This window comes from Euprymna scolopes, chromosome 36 (assembly GCF_053919585.1).
Source record: "Euprymna scolopes isolate OS-2025 chromosome 36, ASM5391958v1, whole genome shotgun sequence".
Taxonomy (NCBI): Eukaryota; Metazoa; Mollusca; class Cephalopoda; order Sepiida; family Sepiolidae; genus Euprymna; species Euprymna scolopes.
Window position 1 is genome coordinate 7,941,032 of NC_136517.1, and position 14,844 is coordinate 7,955,875.

At 35.5% G+C, this 14,844-nt stretch overlaps 1 protein-coding gene across 1 annotated transcript in view; it reads right to left on the bottom strand.

Moving 5' to 3' along the window:
* Nucleotides 1–258: 258 nt before the first annotated feature.
* Nucleotides 259–14,844, bottom strand: part of LOC145260318 (actophorin-like) — an 85,024-nt gene continuing 70,438 nt past the window's right edge. The window contains exons 3-4 of the mRNA XM_080118206.1: nt 2,600–2,729; nt 259–731 (exon numbers count right to left, since the gene is read on the bottom strand). Coding sequence (XP_079974332.1) covers nt 569–731; nt 2,600–2,729 — 293 coding nt within the window. The 3' untranslated portion in view covers nt 259–568. The remainder of the gene's footprint in view (nt 732–2,599; nt 2,730–14,844) is intronic.

A 14,844-nucleotide genomic window follows, 5' to 3' on the forward strand; every position in this document is an offset into this window, starting at 1 on the left:
CCTTAACTGTTTATGCCCATAAGTGCCGGAAAGTCGTCTGCTCTAATAGTTTATTACCTTGGACAACTAGACTTTGGAATTCCTTCTGTTTCCCGCTTCCCTGATTGTACTAACCAACAGAAGTGTAAATGTAATATGAACAGACATCTTGCTGCTCAACTTCCCACAGTCACCAGTTAGGCATGATCCCAAATCAGCAGCCCCATAAAAGTGGCGATATGCCATGTTTGAGGTAAAAAAAAAAAAAAAAAAAAAAAATTGATGGAGTAAAATAATTTATTTTTTATTTTTTATTTTTTTGTAGCAGTCATTAAAAAAAAAAAATCCCTAAGAGTCAAAGAGAAAATAAAAAGAGGAAAAAACGGAAGCCATTTTTGAAAGAGGGAGAAAAGAAAGAAAAGTACATTTACAAACAAATTTGTTGGATTTGCAGTTTGTAAAATGTATTCTTTTTCTTTGTTTTGTTTTTTGTTGTTTTTATTTATTCATTTTTTTTGTTTTCATTTATTTATTTTATGTTATTTTTTTTATTTTTTATTTTTTGCAGATGGTTAAAAAATGTCGAGGATCAGTTCGATCTTTCACAGCATTTTTCTAGCAATTCTTGCTGCGACAATTCCGAGGCATCCGTTGCCTGTAAGTCGACACCGATACCCATTAGTTTTTGCCTGAAAGCGTTTTTGGTACTTGTGTATGCCATTTTCTGTTTTAAAACTGCTTCAGATGGAGTCCTAAACGAAAAGAAAGAAACACAATCCATTGAAATAAGCAAAACAGTAAACAAATTCACAAAAAACGTTTACTTTTTTTTTTCAATTAAATTTAATAAAACAAACTCTAATAATGAGTTTATATCCAGGGTGGAATGATAAAGTTGTCGCTCTAAAGAAAAATACACAACAGCTTTATTTCAAACTTTTATTGAAAAAAATCAATTCAAGTAACTTGATTATGCAGTAGAGCTAACATTTATCCAATGTAGTTGCCTTCAGTATCAATCACGACTTCGATATGGGTTCGGAACTGAGAACATGCCTTTTCCACAAGCATTTGCTGGAGCTCGGCAAATATTCTGTGGATGGTGGTGATCAGGCTAGCTTTGGTGTTGTGGGAGGTCATGTTGGTGATGTTCTCGACATATGATCAAATGAAGTAGTACAGCGGGTTCAGGTCGGGGGGGGGGAGAAGGGGGGGCAGTGAGAGACGGGTACAAAGTCATAGCACTTTCTCTGAAGCCAAGCCTGGGTTTCTTTGGACATGGGCCAGCACTGAGTCCTGCTGCCACACCCAAGGTCTGCCAGCGGCCACCTGATTGCACAAGGGGATCACGACACTCTTCAGTACATCCAGATATATTTTGGTGTTGACTTTCAAACCAACTTCGAAGATGTGAGGTGGCATGATGTGGTGCTCACTTGGAACCACACCAAAGATCGTAACTGTGGCTGGAAACTTAGTTTTCATCACCCTTGACATGTCCCTGTTATTTGTGGCAATCCAGTGATGCATTTTGAGGATGCTGGCAATGGTCCTGTTGTCATAACTTGGATTGGTAGAGAGCATGAGTTGTACAGTGGGGCATCTCTGATCTCACTTATAGGCTCCTATCACTATTAAGATTTGTACACAACTGACCAACTAGTAGATGGTCTGTAACAAACAACGAAAACCGGTTTTCATCAAACGGAAATGGAATCATGTCATCTTTTCTAGGGTGACAATTTTATCGTTCCATCCCGTATATACAACATGTGATACACCGGTTCTCGTTAGATCACCAAAGTTAAGCAATGTTGAGCCTGGTCAGTACACGATAGGTGATTTTTGGGGAATATCAAGTGCTATATGTAGGAGGGCGTCGACATCTCAGTGCAAGAATTACAAATACCAAACATCGTCATTTCCCTGGGGACTGCTTATGAATTTAATATTTCCTTGGCACTTCTGTCCCATAGCAAAACTTTGACAAAGACACTCGTCTACTTACAACAAATATCAACAATTTCCCCCATTCTCTCTCTGTGCTTAAATCTAAACAGCAATTCCATGAACAAAGTTTTTTTCGTAGGACTGCCTGCCTGTGGAACTTTGTTTTGCTGGCCTGCGAAAGTGAAGAGATATGAAGTAAGAACTCAACAGTTCAGAGAGAATAGTTCGTTAAATCTGGACCAGAAGAAGTTCTATGAAGGACTTCATAGATGGTCAAATTATGGAAACGAAGTACTGAAATCAGAAGAGTGTACATATTTTTGGAGTGATATTTGGAGTGTGAAAAAAATATAATGGAAGTGCTTTGTGGTTGGAATATGTCGACTCTGTGGACAGAAAAGTAATAATGTACACATGACAATAGTGCGAGAAAAGAGAGTTGGGATGCAGTGAAAACGGTACGAATATGATGATGATGATGACGACGGCAATGATGAGGATGACGATGATGATGATGATGATGATGATGACGACAATGATGATGACGACAATGATGATGACGACGATGATGATGACGATAATGATGACGACGATGATGATGACGATGATGAGGACAACGACGATGATGGTGGTGGTGGTGGTGGTGGTGGTGGTGATTATGATGCCTTACCATAAAACAAAAACCAGCTTTTGCCGCGGCATTTGGTTGTGCGTATATTCAAAATCATACACTGCATAACGGCATTCCCTCAGGTCGACGGTATTCAACAAGGTTGTGGCAAAATCGTTATACGTTTCATCTGAAAAACGAAGCAAAATTGATTCAGTTATCAACAGCACAACTATTACACATGAAGATCATGTGACAACAAGTTCGACCCCAAATTATATTCAATGATTGATTCACATGGATCCAACATGTTAGAATATTGAAATAAAAAAGTACTTCTGCAGTGTATGGACTGTGCTGAAATAGTAACGTTATTATTTAGAAAACATTTTTAACCTGGGGAGTTGGGGGGGGGATCATTTTGTTAATTATTCTGTACTTTCACCTAACAATTTAAGGTGCTTCTTCAGAATAAGAATGAAAATTTAAAGCCGCAATATTGATTTTTGATTATAAATAATGTTCTCTATTTAATTGTCATGTCGAAATTAGTAAAATATTCAAAAACTACGAAAAATGATTAAGTAAAAAATTAATCGTTAATGAAAATAGTGTAAAAATGATGACGAGAATTCTTATTCTTACATTTAATAACTTTATTGGTTATTTTCGTTAGTATGACTTGTATGAAAACGGGCTAGTATTGGAAAGAGTTCTTTTTTTTTATTATTATTTTACTTCAGTAAGTTTTAAGAGATCAAGGGGCTAATCCCTCCTGGAGCTAACACTTGATTCTGTTATGATTTAAATTTATATATACTGTTCCCTTTATGGCTGCTATCTGTATTTCATTACAGCTTGGTCTTTCAGGGATTGCTTCTAAGTATTTCTAAAGATTCTTTTTTATTAAACCAGGCGCTCCTATCGCAACCGGTATAATGTTTATTTCTTTCAGAGACCATGTCGTTTTTAGATCATTTTTTAGGTCCTGATATTTTGTTATCTTTTCCCGTTCTGCTCTGTTAAGGCCAAAATCATTTGGAACTATGACATCGATAATGAGTGCAGTTCTTTCAGGTTTGTTCCATATTACAATATCTGGTTTGATGGCCATGTATCTGCCTGCCTGTATGTCTTTGTCATAGTTCCTGTGTAGAAAGGTTGATGAAAGATTAGACAGACTTGTCGAATAAGAAAAAAGATCATGAGTGTGCGTTGAAGTTATGGTTCGTAGCCATAATGGATTATTTGTCTCCTTGAAGATAGCAGTAGAAGTGTACGTCACGAAAGATTAGAGACATCGGTGTAGGAAGATAAGAGTTTGTTTATGTATTGAAGTCTGGTTGCAACGGTAGCTATGCCGAATTCATTGTCTCTTTGCAGTAGTCGATGCATTTTACCCAGGGTTGTGTGGCGTCCCAAAAGAATTGTTGGGGATTGGCCTGTGCCACATGGAGATATCTTCAGTCTGAGTGTTAGGAAGAAAGAATTTCCGTGGTTTCACTTTTATGCACTTCGTCACATGTTCAGCTCACCAGAGAGATGGCATCTGATTGGGCAAGCCAGAAAGGAAGTTGACTGCTACAACCAATCAGCAATTATGTTACAAAACAAAATATAGTCAAAATCTTAAACCGTGAGTATACGCTGCTGCTGATGATGCTACGGTAATTTTAAAAAATGCAAGTTAAACTTAAATAATAAACAGAATAAATAGGGGAGGTAACTGCAGTTTTTCTTATTACATCCCCCTCTCCACAAAAAAAATAATGGCATCTTAATGGATCTTGAAATCGTGGAAGTACATGTTTTATATAATAATAATGCAGTAATATTTTACTAATTTCAACATGACAATTAGGTAGATGACAATGGATTTTAGTTGAAATTCAATTTTTTAGTTTTCGATTTTCATTCTTATTTCGAAGAAGTATCCAATTTAATAAACAAAAGATTGACAAACAAAATTTAAGTTAACTTGAAAATCATATATAAAAAATAGTATGATCCAGAAACTGTAGAAGTACCAAAAAATAAATTTACTCAGAATCCTCTTTTCAGAATGAAATTTTCTTGGGGCAAATCAGAGTAAAATGTTATCAGCTAAAATCATTTCTGCAGAAATGGATTGGGAATTTTACTTTTAGTAAAAGACCCAAATATTAGATGTGTCTAGGCCTGTTATAAGTATGACCTTGATCCTTCCCTGTTGACCTCTGCACTCCCGCCACCTACCCGTTTTTTTTTCAATTTTATGAACTCTTCAGATGTTTTTTCTGAGGACAGAAATGCATGAAACTTATGCTGCAAAATGAATTAAATTTACTATTTATTCGTTTAGTTGAAGAAATAATAATAAAAAAATAATACAGACAAAAGTATGACATACCTTGTCCCTATTTACTTGCTTCCCCATGAGGAAAGAGTTAGATGCAAAATCGATTTTTAGTCTGGGGAAAATCCAACTCCCTCAGAAAGGGGTAATCTGAATTGGAGCAAAAATGAAAATTGCTTCAGTCTAGAAGTATTTTTCCTTCACAGAAACGATAAAGTGTAACGCCAGAACAGATGATGCATTCAAAAGGTCAAGGAGGCTACTGAGTCAAGAAACATGGAGAACTAGCTGACGCAACCTGACGTTGCCTTGAATTATTTTATGGAAAGTGAACCACTTAATAAGTCACCATTAAATAAATGATCAAAGTCTAAAATAATGCAAACATATATCCTTTCATGATTCAATTAAAGAGTGGATTCTTCTCATTCTATCAGCCATGGATTAAATTTGGTTCGAAATTCTATCCAAGTTCTCGAGTTTGACATAAAGATTTCAAGGTTCGACTAGAAAGTTCCCAGTTTCAACAATATGCAAGAGGAATAGAAGCTACAAAATTTGATATCTGGTGACCTTCTAAAAAAGGTCCAAATGACTTTTATTTAACTGTTTTAAATTTTGAATCTATTGGTAAGAAAATCATCATCATCATCATCATCATCATCATCATCATCAGTTTTACTCTGTTTTACATGTTGGTATGTGTTTGACGGCTTTTAGAAATTGATTTCCAAACCAACCCATCTCTGACTAGGTCTTTATCTATCCCTCTTTCTCTAAAGCCCATCTTTATATCTTTTGACAGATGAGCTATCAAGTAAGGTGTTATTTGTCATGGCAATTAGTGATTAAAAAGGAGTTTTTTTTTTATAATTGCTAAAGGAAAGAAGCTTAGTCTTAGTAGCATTAAATGTTGCTATTCATTTATGGCGGCATTCCACTCCAGACTGAAGGTCATTTTCTAAGAATTTTGCCATTGACTTCGATATGTGTGCATTTTTGCCTCATGTTTATTATAGAGTTTAGTGCTGTCATCAGTTTATGGTGTTAGGAAAAAAACATTGCAATTCGATTTTATTTCTTTGCCGATATACTTTATTCTACATGGATAATATTTTTCTTGGGGGCGCCATCTTTTTCATCAGCAGCAAATTAACATTAAAATGGCTGCCATCTTTGCTATCAGCAGCAAATACCACAAACAATTCTAACTACTGAAAATAGTGCAATATGGCATTTTTTTTTTTTTTTTTTAGTAATAAATGATGCTTATATAATATAACAGTATTTACGTCATAAAAAAAAATTCAAAAGAATTGTTATTTCTTGTAAGATTTCCAAACTCACTGCAACAACATGTGACGTCACGTATTGTCAAAAACAACATTTACCTGTTATGTTAGCTTACTGCTTCACTACGAAGGGGAGTGGGGCTAAATTATTTCGGTGAATAAGTACAAAACCTTCTTCTTCTTCTTCTTCTTCTTCTTCTTCTTCTTCTTCTCGTTTTTACATCATTTTTCCTTGACTTCTTAATTCCTTGTTTTAACAATTTTTCTATCATTTTTTTAATTCATCATTTCCAAATTTTCCCATTCCCCCCCCCCCGCTATTATCTCCAGTCCTTTTCGATGTCTACCCCAACTTTTTTGTAGTCCACCCATCTACATTAAAACTTTTGAAAACATCCTTTGCACATTTTTTTTTTTTTTTACAAAAGAGTCATCTCTTATCTAGGCCTGGTGCATAAAGGTTAATGAGTGAACAGTAGTCAATGTGACGATATTGTAGTACTCGTTAGTAGTGGAAATTTGGTAAATTCGATTACTTAAGAGGACGGCTCTTCAAGCAGTTGTTTACGTTGGACTTGAACATGAAAATATTGTAATCAGCCGGAGAGTTCCACACGTAAGCAGTTCTACGTTCAACTCCAGGCACAAATAAAGAGTTTGGAAAATTATTGATAGTAGTTTCAGCTAGACAAATGTTTTTCATAAAAATTTGGTAAGGGGAGGACTATAGAATGGAGCTCAGACTAGTAACCAAACCAATTTTTTTATGGAAATCGCTTGAGACAGGGCATGAAGCCACTAGATGTAAGGAGCTAACAAGTATGAAAAATGAGTATCACAAAGACAGGAGATGCCTATTGACCTTAGTCTTGAAAAAACTAAGCCTGTAGGTAGGAGGAAAACAGTCAGAAGGAAGAGAATTTCACAAGTGGTTTTTGGAAAGAAACTACTGAAATAGAAAGCTGTATTTTAATGAGGTATTAAAACAGCAAATTAATGAAGACCACTAGACCAATGAGTCAAACGAGCTGAAACAAAAGAAGCAGACAATTCTGAGGTACACATGCTATAATAGTATTTATAGAAAAGACTGAGACTAGCAACATTACGTTTGTGATAGAGAGGTTGCAGTAGAAGAAGAAATTGTGGGGCCAATCAAATTACAGATACGTTTCTGCAATTCATCAAGAACCGCCAAATGGAACACAGATTCACCAGCCCAAATATGACAACAGTACTTCATACATGATCTGATAATAAATTTGTAGAGATAGAAAATAGCCTCAGGTGTGAAAAAAAGTTTAGAGCGAAAAAGAGAACATATTTTATGAGAAGCAAAAAGAGCAATGGATTTAATATATAGATTCAAGAAAAATTAGTTTATTTTATTTATTTATTTTTTTTTACACAGGCATCACCACATTATCAAGACCAAAAGGCCACTCGAGGATAAGGGTTAAAGAGTGTACAGTAGAAATTGGACAATATAGTAACCGTTAGTAATGAAAATTTGGTAAATTTGTTAAATTATATGGAACGGCTCATCAAAAACTTATTTACGTTAGACTTGAAGACAACCATATTGTAGTCAGCCGGAAAGCAGGAAAACGGAAGACATTTTCACAGGCGTGCAGTTCTAAGAAAGAAGCTTTGTTCATGGAATCTACGTTTAGGTTTAGTCACAGATAAAGAGTGGGGGGAATTATTGATAGTGTTTTCAGCTAGACGAGTGTTTCTTGTGAAAGTTTGGCGAGGGGGGGGACCATAGATTGAAGCTCAGTCGAACACTTTCCATGAAAATAACGATACATCAGAAACAAACTCGCAACATCTCTTCTGTGAGATAGACGTTGCAGGGAAGAGAAAAGGACATCTCCTACGAGGCTACGAAGTCTATTTTGAACTCTATCAAGGCAGGACAAGTAAAAACTAAGGCCACTTTTATTTCTATGCTATGTGCGTGTTGATAAGATATTTGAGGAATTTATCGAACGTCATCGTTGGAAATTCCAGAATGTCTTTTTTCATGTTTTTATTATTGCATTTGACGACATTTTATTTCCCTTCTTAATAATCACATGATCACATCTGATGGCATAGATTTGAAGGGAAGAATTTTCAAATCACAGAATAATAATAATAATAATAATAATAATAATAATAATAATAATAATAATAATAATAATAGCTAACTGCCTTTTTTTACCTTCTGTCTCGTGAGGAAAAATGAGTCAAACGAACTGGAACAAAGGAAGCAGGGAATAGATCAAATAATTCTAAGAAACACATACCATGTTAATACTTATAGAAAAGACTGAGACTAGCAATATCGCGTCAACGATAGAGAGGTTGCAGTGAAGAAACAAGTGTGGAGCCAATCAAATTACAGATAGGTTTCTGCAATTTATCAAGAAACTTAAAATGGAACACAGATTATTCACGAGCCCAAATATGACAACAATATTCCATACATGGTTTGATAGTAGATTTCTAAAGATACAGAATAACCTCAGGTGTGAACGAAGGTTTAGAGCGATAGAGAGAACCGATTTTATGAGAAGCAGAAAAAGCAATGGATTTAATATATGAACTTCAAGAAAAATTTGATTAGAATTACGAGGGGTGTGCAATAAGTAATGCCCCTGACCCACTTCCCATAGCAGTAGAGCAACGAAATTTGGCACAGTTATTAGTCTTTCTCCAGATAGGAACCACCCAGAGTTATGCATTTCTCCCATCGTTTGATGCAGCTCTGGAGACTGTTTTTGTAGAACAACCCAGGTTGGTCCTTCAACCACGATGTGACTTCAGAAATCAAAACTGCAACATCTGGGAAACGCTTTCCTTTCAAAAACAACTTCATGGCTGGGAAGAGGTGAAAGTCAGAGGGTGCAAGGTCAAGAGAGTAGGGAGGATGGGGAAGAATTTCATAACCACACGCCCGTGCTTCTGATCTGGCGACATATGAGTTGTGGACCGGAGCGTTGTCCTGCAGGAGGAGGGTACCTTTGCTGATCTTGCCCCGCCTCATGATTTTGGTAGCTTCCCTTAATTTCCTCAAAAGTGAAGCATAATAGGCTCCTGTAATTGTGGTACCCTTTGCCAGGAAATCTGTCATCACTACTCCGTCCTGGTCCCAGAAGACTGTGAGCATGACCTTGCCAGCGGAGTGCTGCACCCTTGCTGCCTTTGGAGGTGATGAGTTCAAGTGCTTCCACTGCTTTGACTGGACTTTGGTCTCTGGATCCTAGTGATGGGCCCAGGTTTCATCCTGTATAATCAGTCTTTTGAAAAACTTTGACTCATCTTCTTGGCACATCTCCAAATTCATCTGCGAGCACTCAACGCATTCTCGCTTCTGGAATGGTGTGAGCAACCTGCAAATTCATCTGACAGACACCTTATGCATATGCAAATGGTCATGAATGATAGTTTCCACAGAACCTGTATTAATATTGACATCTTGCGCTATTTGGCGAATAGTAATGCGCCGATTTTCCAAGATGGCAGCTTCAATTTGACGAACAGATGCCTCATCAATGGCAGAAGGGGTGGGAGTGGGGGCGACCAGGTCTGGGAGCTGTTTCTACAGACTTCCAGCCATGTTTGAATTCACAATTCCAGCGTTTTACAAGGTCATATGATGGGGCATTATTACCATAAGTTTCTTTCATTTCATCAAAAGTCTCCTGTGGTGTGCATCCTTTCAAATACAAAAACCGGATCACTGCTCGACATTCAACAGGCTCCATTTCACACCTGACTCATCACCTGTAAAACAGAAACCACAACTAGTTCAGAGCTGTAATTCGCCACATAACCCGTAGAGATATAAATCATTGCACAATTTCAGCTAGATCAGACAACTGGAAGTGGGTCAGGGACATTACTTATTGCACGCCCCTCGTAAAGACCAAGAAGTTTTAGAGTCGATTTCTCATCGAGAGCAGAGCCATCCATCAGAATCTCAGGGAGAAAAAGTATACGTCTACAATTGAAAGACAATGGCCGAGTCTTAACAGGATTAAACAAAGCAAGCCATTTCTTAACCCAATCCATAACTGAACCCAAATCAACTTCTAGATCAGTTGCATATTTCAACTAATCAGAGGAAGATGAGTGAGAAGCCATACCAGAATAGAGGGTGGTGTCATCAGCATAAATGTTCATTAAACTTCAGATAACTTGTAGTGCCGCTTCTGGCTATGAATAGCGTATTTTGGCGATTTTGAAAAGTACGAAGACCAGCACTAACAATTAATATATAGTTAAATTGGTGAATGTAAACAATGGATAAAAACATGAATATTATAAATAGGTTACCAGTTAGCAAGTGCTAACTTAATAGGAATTTTGGAATGAGTGTGAGAAAACATGAAATAACAAACAAAATATATTTATATCAAGAATTTTACAGAAATGTGAAATACACTTTGAAAGACAAAATTGTGTGTGTGTGTTTGTGTGTGTGTGTGTGTGTGTGTGTGTGTGTGTGTGTGTGTGTGTGTGTGTGTGTGTGTGTTTGTGTGTGTGTGTGTGTGTGTGTGTCTTCTGGGTGGCTGAGTTTACTCGAGATATAGCACCAGACTTAAAGGATTTCAGTGTGGGGCATTCCAGTCTCCTAGGATAGGATTTGTTAATGTGTTGTGGGTATCACTCAGAAGAACTCGGATTTTAGTTTATTAAGTCACTGTTTTATAAGAGTTTCTGATACTATAATTAATCTTTTCTGTTCTCGGTCAGTGAAAAGAAATCCTTCTAGATTGAGGTCATTTGTATTTTTGTTCCAACCCATAAAGCCCCTATTTAACGAAGCTGAATTTACCCCACATTAAAAATTGGCCTTGTGTCTAACTCTGCCCTTGTGGGGAGGCAAGTAAATAGGAACCTCTATGCTATTAATCTTTTGACTCATATCACAGCTGTTCAGTGTGGCTAGACCAGCACCGATGCCAAGCTCAGGATCGAACCAACAACCCTCGAGTTCATAGTTAGTAGCCCTATCCATCAGGCCAGTGGGACAGGCGGCAGCAGTAATGTTTTATACAAACATTGACCACCACTCCCACAATGCTCCATTTGTTTATTTAAAAGAGTTTTGCATTATGCTAAATCAGTAGCAGACAATATCAATCATCAAGTGTGCTCGACTCGAGAAATGAAGGACATATAGTCATCCACAGACAGACTGTTTCGCTATGTCACAGCTCTTAAGTGTGGCTAGATCAGTACCTATTGCAAGCCCTAAGGTCAGAACAGCAACCATCAAGTTAATAGCCTTATCCACTAGTAGACGAGCAGATCACTGGTACGGGACTGCGAACATTTTTGTTCGTTTAAATGGTAGGGTTGCCATAGCTGGATTAAGTACTTTTTAATAATTTGTAGCTCAGTAAATTATAATATTGCCAATAACATGGTACAACAATTACAAATAAAAATTGGCTAGTTATTTCCCTCTATTAATTTTTTCTTATTAGCTAATTATTTTCAACTATTTCATATCATCAATTGTCTGAAAAGGACTAAGTAATTTTTTAAAATCCTGCAGCTAAGTATGTTAATACATTGCCAATAATATAGTACAATAATAACAAAAAAAAATTGGGTTTTTATGAAAATCCGACAAGATAACTTTATATATTAGATTGTTTATTTTTTTACTTATTTTATTACAGTTAAATATTCTGACAACTTAATCACATTTGATGTGATGCATAAACATTTAAGCAGCAAAATCCTACCCTTTCACTGTTAAGGTGCCTAGATACTGGAAAGTAGTAATTTTTCTAGTAATTTCTTCTCTCGGACTGTAAGAGTTTGGAATTCCTTCCCCGTTTCCTGCTTCTTAGGCTATACTAATCTGCAAAAGTTAAGGTGTAATGTGAACCAACATCTCGCAGCCCAACTGCCAACAGTCCTCTTTCAGACATTTTAATTTTTTTTTATTACTTGGGAGTCACGGCTTATCAAGGCCAAAAGGCCACTCAAGGATAAGGGTTAATGAATGTAACCTAGTAATGTAGTAATCATTAATGGTGTAAATTGGGTAGAATTTGATTATTTATGGGGATAGCTCACCAAGAACTTGTTTACATTGAATTTGAAGGTTACCATGTTGTATTCAACTGGGAAGCAGGCCAGCAGAACAGTGTTCCACAGGCGAACAGTTCTGGGAAAGAAGCTTTGGTCATGGTATCTGCGTTTAGATTTAGGCACAGATAAAGAGTAGTACTAAATTAATACTAAGTAGTACTAAATTAGTACTAAGTAGTACTAAATTAGTACTAAGTAGTACTAAATTAATACTAAGTAGTACTAAATTAATACTAAGTAGTACTAAAAAACACCCGTCTATCTGAAACCAGTCAATAATTTTCCATATACAAATTTTTGATGAACCGGCCCCTTAAGTAATCCAATTTACCAATTTATATTAATAACGATTACTACGATATTATCCCATTGATTACTGTACACTCAATAACCCTTATCCTTGAGAGGCCACCAGGCCTTGATAAGCAGTAATTCCCATGTGAAAAAAAAAAAAAGTAGTAGGCCCTTACGTTTCAAATGGCAATGTGTCTTGTTTGAGTTGAAAAAGATTTAAAAAAAAAAAAAAAAAAAAAAAAAGAAAGTTAGAAACATCTCAAGTTTATCAGGAAGTTTTATTCGGATAAAAGCAGGTAATACTTGGCTCGCAGATGACCCACCCCTACTTGGATACAAACGATATTAATAGAATATACATGTTCACTTGAACATTCTTCAAATTTGACTGCAGTTAAAAATAGCAGTTGCTTTCCGGCACAGAATATCAATGGAAAAACGTTAGAAAAAAAAAAAAAATCTCATCAGAACGAAAAACAATGTGGAATGTAACACGAGAATCTGTATGAAACAGACGATGGCTTTTCGTGTTTGCATGCCATAAGACATGCTGACGTATCTTTATAATATAAAACTCTGTGGATCGCACAGGCGCGCTTGCTTGCTTGAATCTTGTCTTCAATGATCGGGCGATTCCATCTTTTAAAAAAGGGATGACAGGCGAATGAAGTTGGCCGTGTGAGTTTGTTCCTTGCTAATGGAGTTAGAAATGGCTTCGTAGCCAGATTCGAATCTCCCGACCGACGGTAATCGTGAGACCCTGCACTGACGATTCCCGAAAGGATGAAACACTAATGTCTGCAAGTTTTAGGTATTTAAAAATTATTATAGTAATAATTATATATATATATATATATATATATATATATATATATATATATATATATATATATGACTACTTCATTTAATCACATAAATTAATATACGAGAGTATAATTTTATGCATAGACTTTAAGTATTTACCTCACAGTGCTCAATACATAGGTAGAGCTAGGTAGTAAGTTATAAAAATATATATGGCAATTAAGCTACACAGAATAGTCCGCATTTCATCCACACTAGGATTCATCAGGCTTATGATGAAACGCGGAATATTCTGTGTAGCTTAATTGCCATATATATTTTTATAACTTACCATATATATATATATATATATATATATATATATATATATATATATATATATATATATATATATATTAGTGATTCCTCCACCCCCAATAACTTTTATATTTAGAAATTTAAAAAATCGGAATCAAAGTCGGTAATTGTATCGGAATCAGGAATTTAGAACAGAATTAGTAATTGTATCAGAATCGGAAAAAAATATTGGAATCGTCCCATGCATAGAGGCATGACTCAGAGGTAAAGGAATGAGGGTGGAGAGTTGTATGTTTTATGGCACCCAAGTCATATATATGTATATATATATATATATATATATATATATATATATATATATATATATGTATATATATATATATATATATATATATATATATATATATATATATAGAGAGAGAGAGAGAGAGAGAGAGAGAGAGAAAGAAAATGAAAGAGAGAGAGACAGAGAGACAAGGGAAGAGATTGTGTCTGTGTGCATCTGTTTGTGTGTCTCTGTGTATGCACATTAAATATATACGACCCATCAGCGTGGCTGAAGCATACGACGAAGCACATGTCCGTTGATATATATATATATATATATATATATATATATATATATATATATAATGAGTGAATGATAAAAGTCTATATTCCAAAGTTCATGATGTTGACCATCTTACAATTTATTCCTTAAATTCAGTTGACTTACACAATTCTTGACAGTATCTGTTTAATAGCACAAAATCAATCACTTAATTATTATATCAATTAGTGAATCTATTATGCCCTTAACTCATCAGAAGAAATAGCAACAATCAATCCATCAAAATTCAAAATGGCGTAATGTAAACATATTATAAGGTATGTACAGCTTCTCTTCTAACTGTTGGATTTTTAATCATGTCAAAACGCACTTTATCTCCTTTTGATGGATTGATTGTTGCTATTTTTTCTGATGAGTTAAGGGCAAAATAGATTCACTGATTTGTAGAAATAGTTTCAATCATGAAACTATGTTTTGGTTTCGGTTTCGAATCCAGCTGAGGATACTCAAATCATTTTTTTTTTTTTTTTACTTTTGAAATCATGACTATATATTGGGTACAATATAATATGAAATAATTGACTCTAATAACAACAAACACAAAATATGCGTAAATTAAAATCTATTAAAGCGTAAT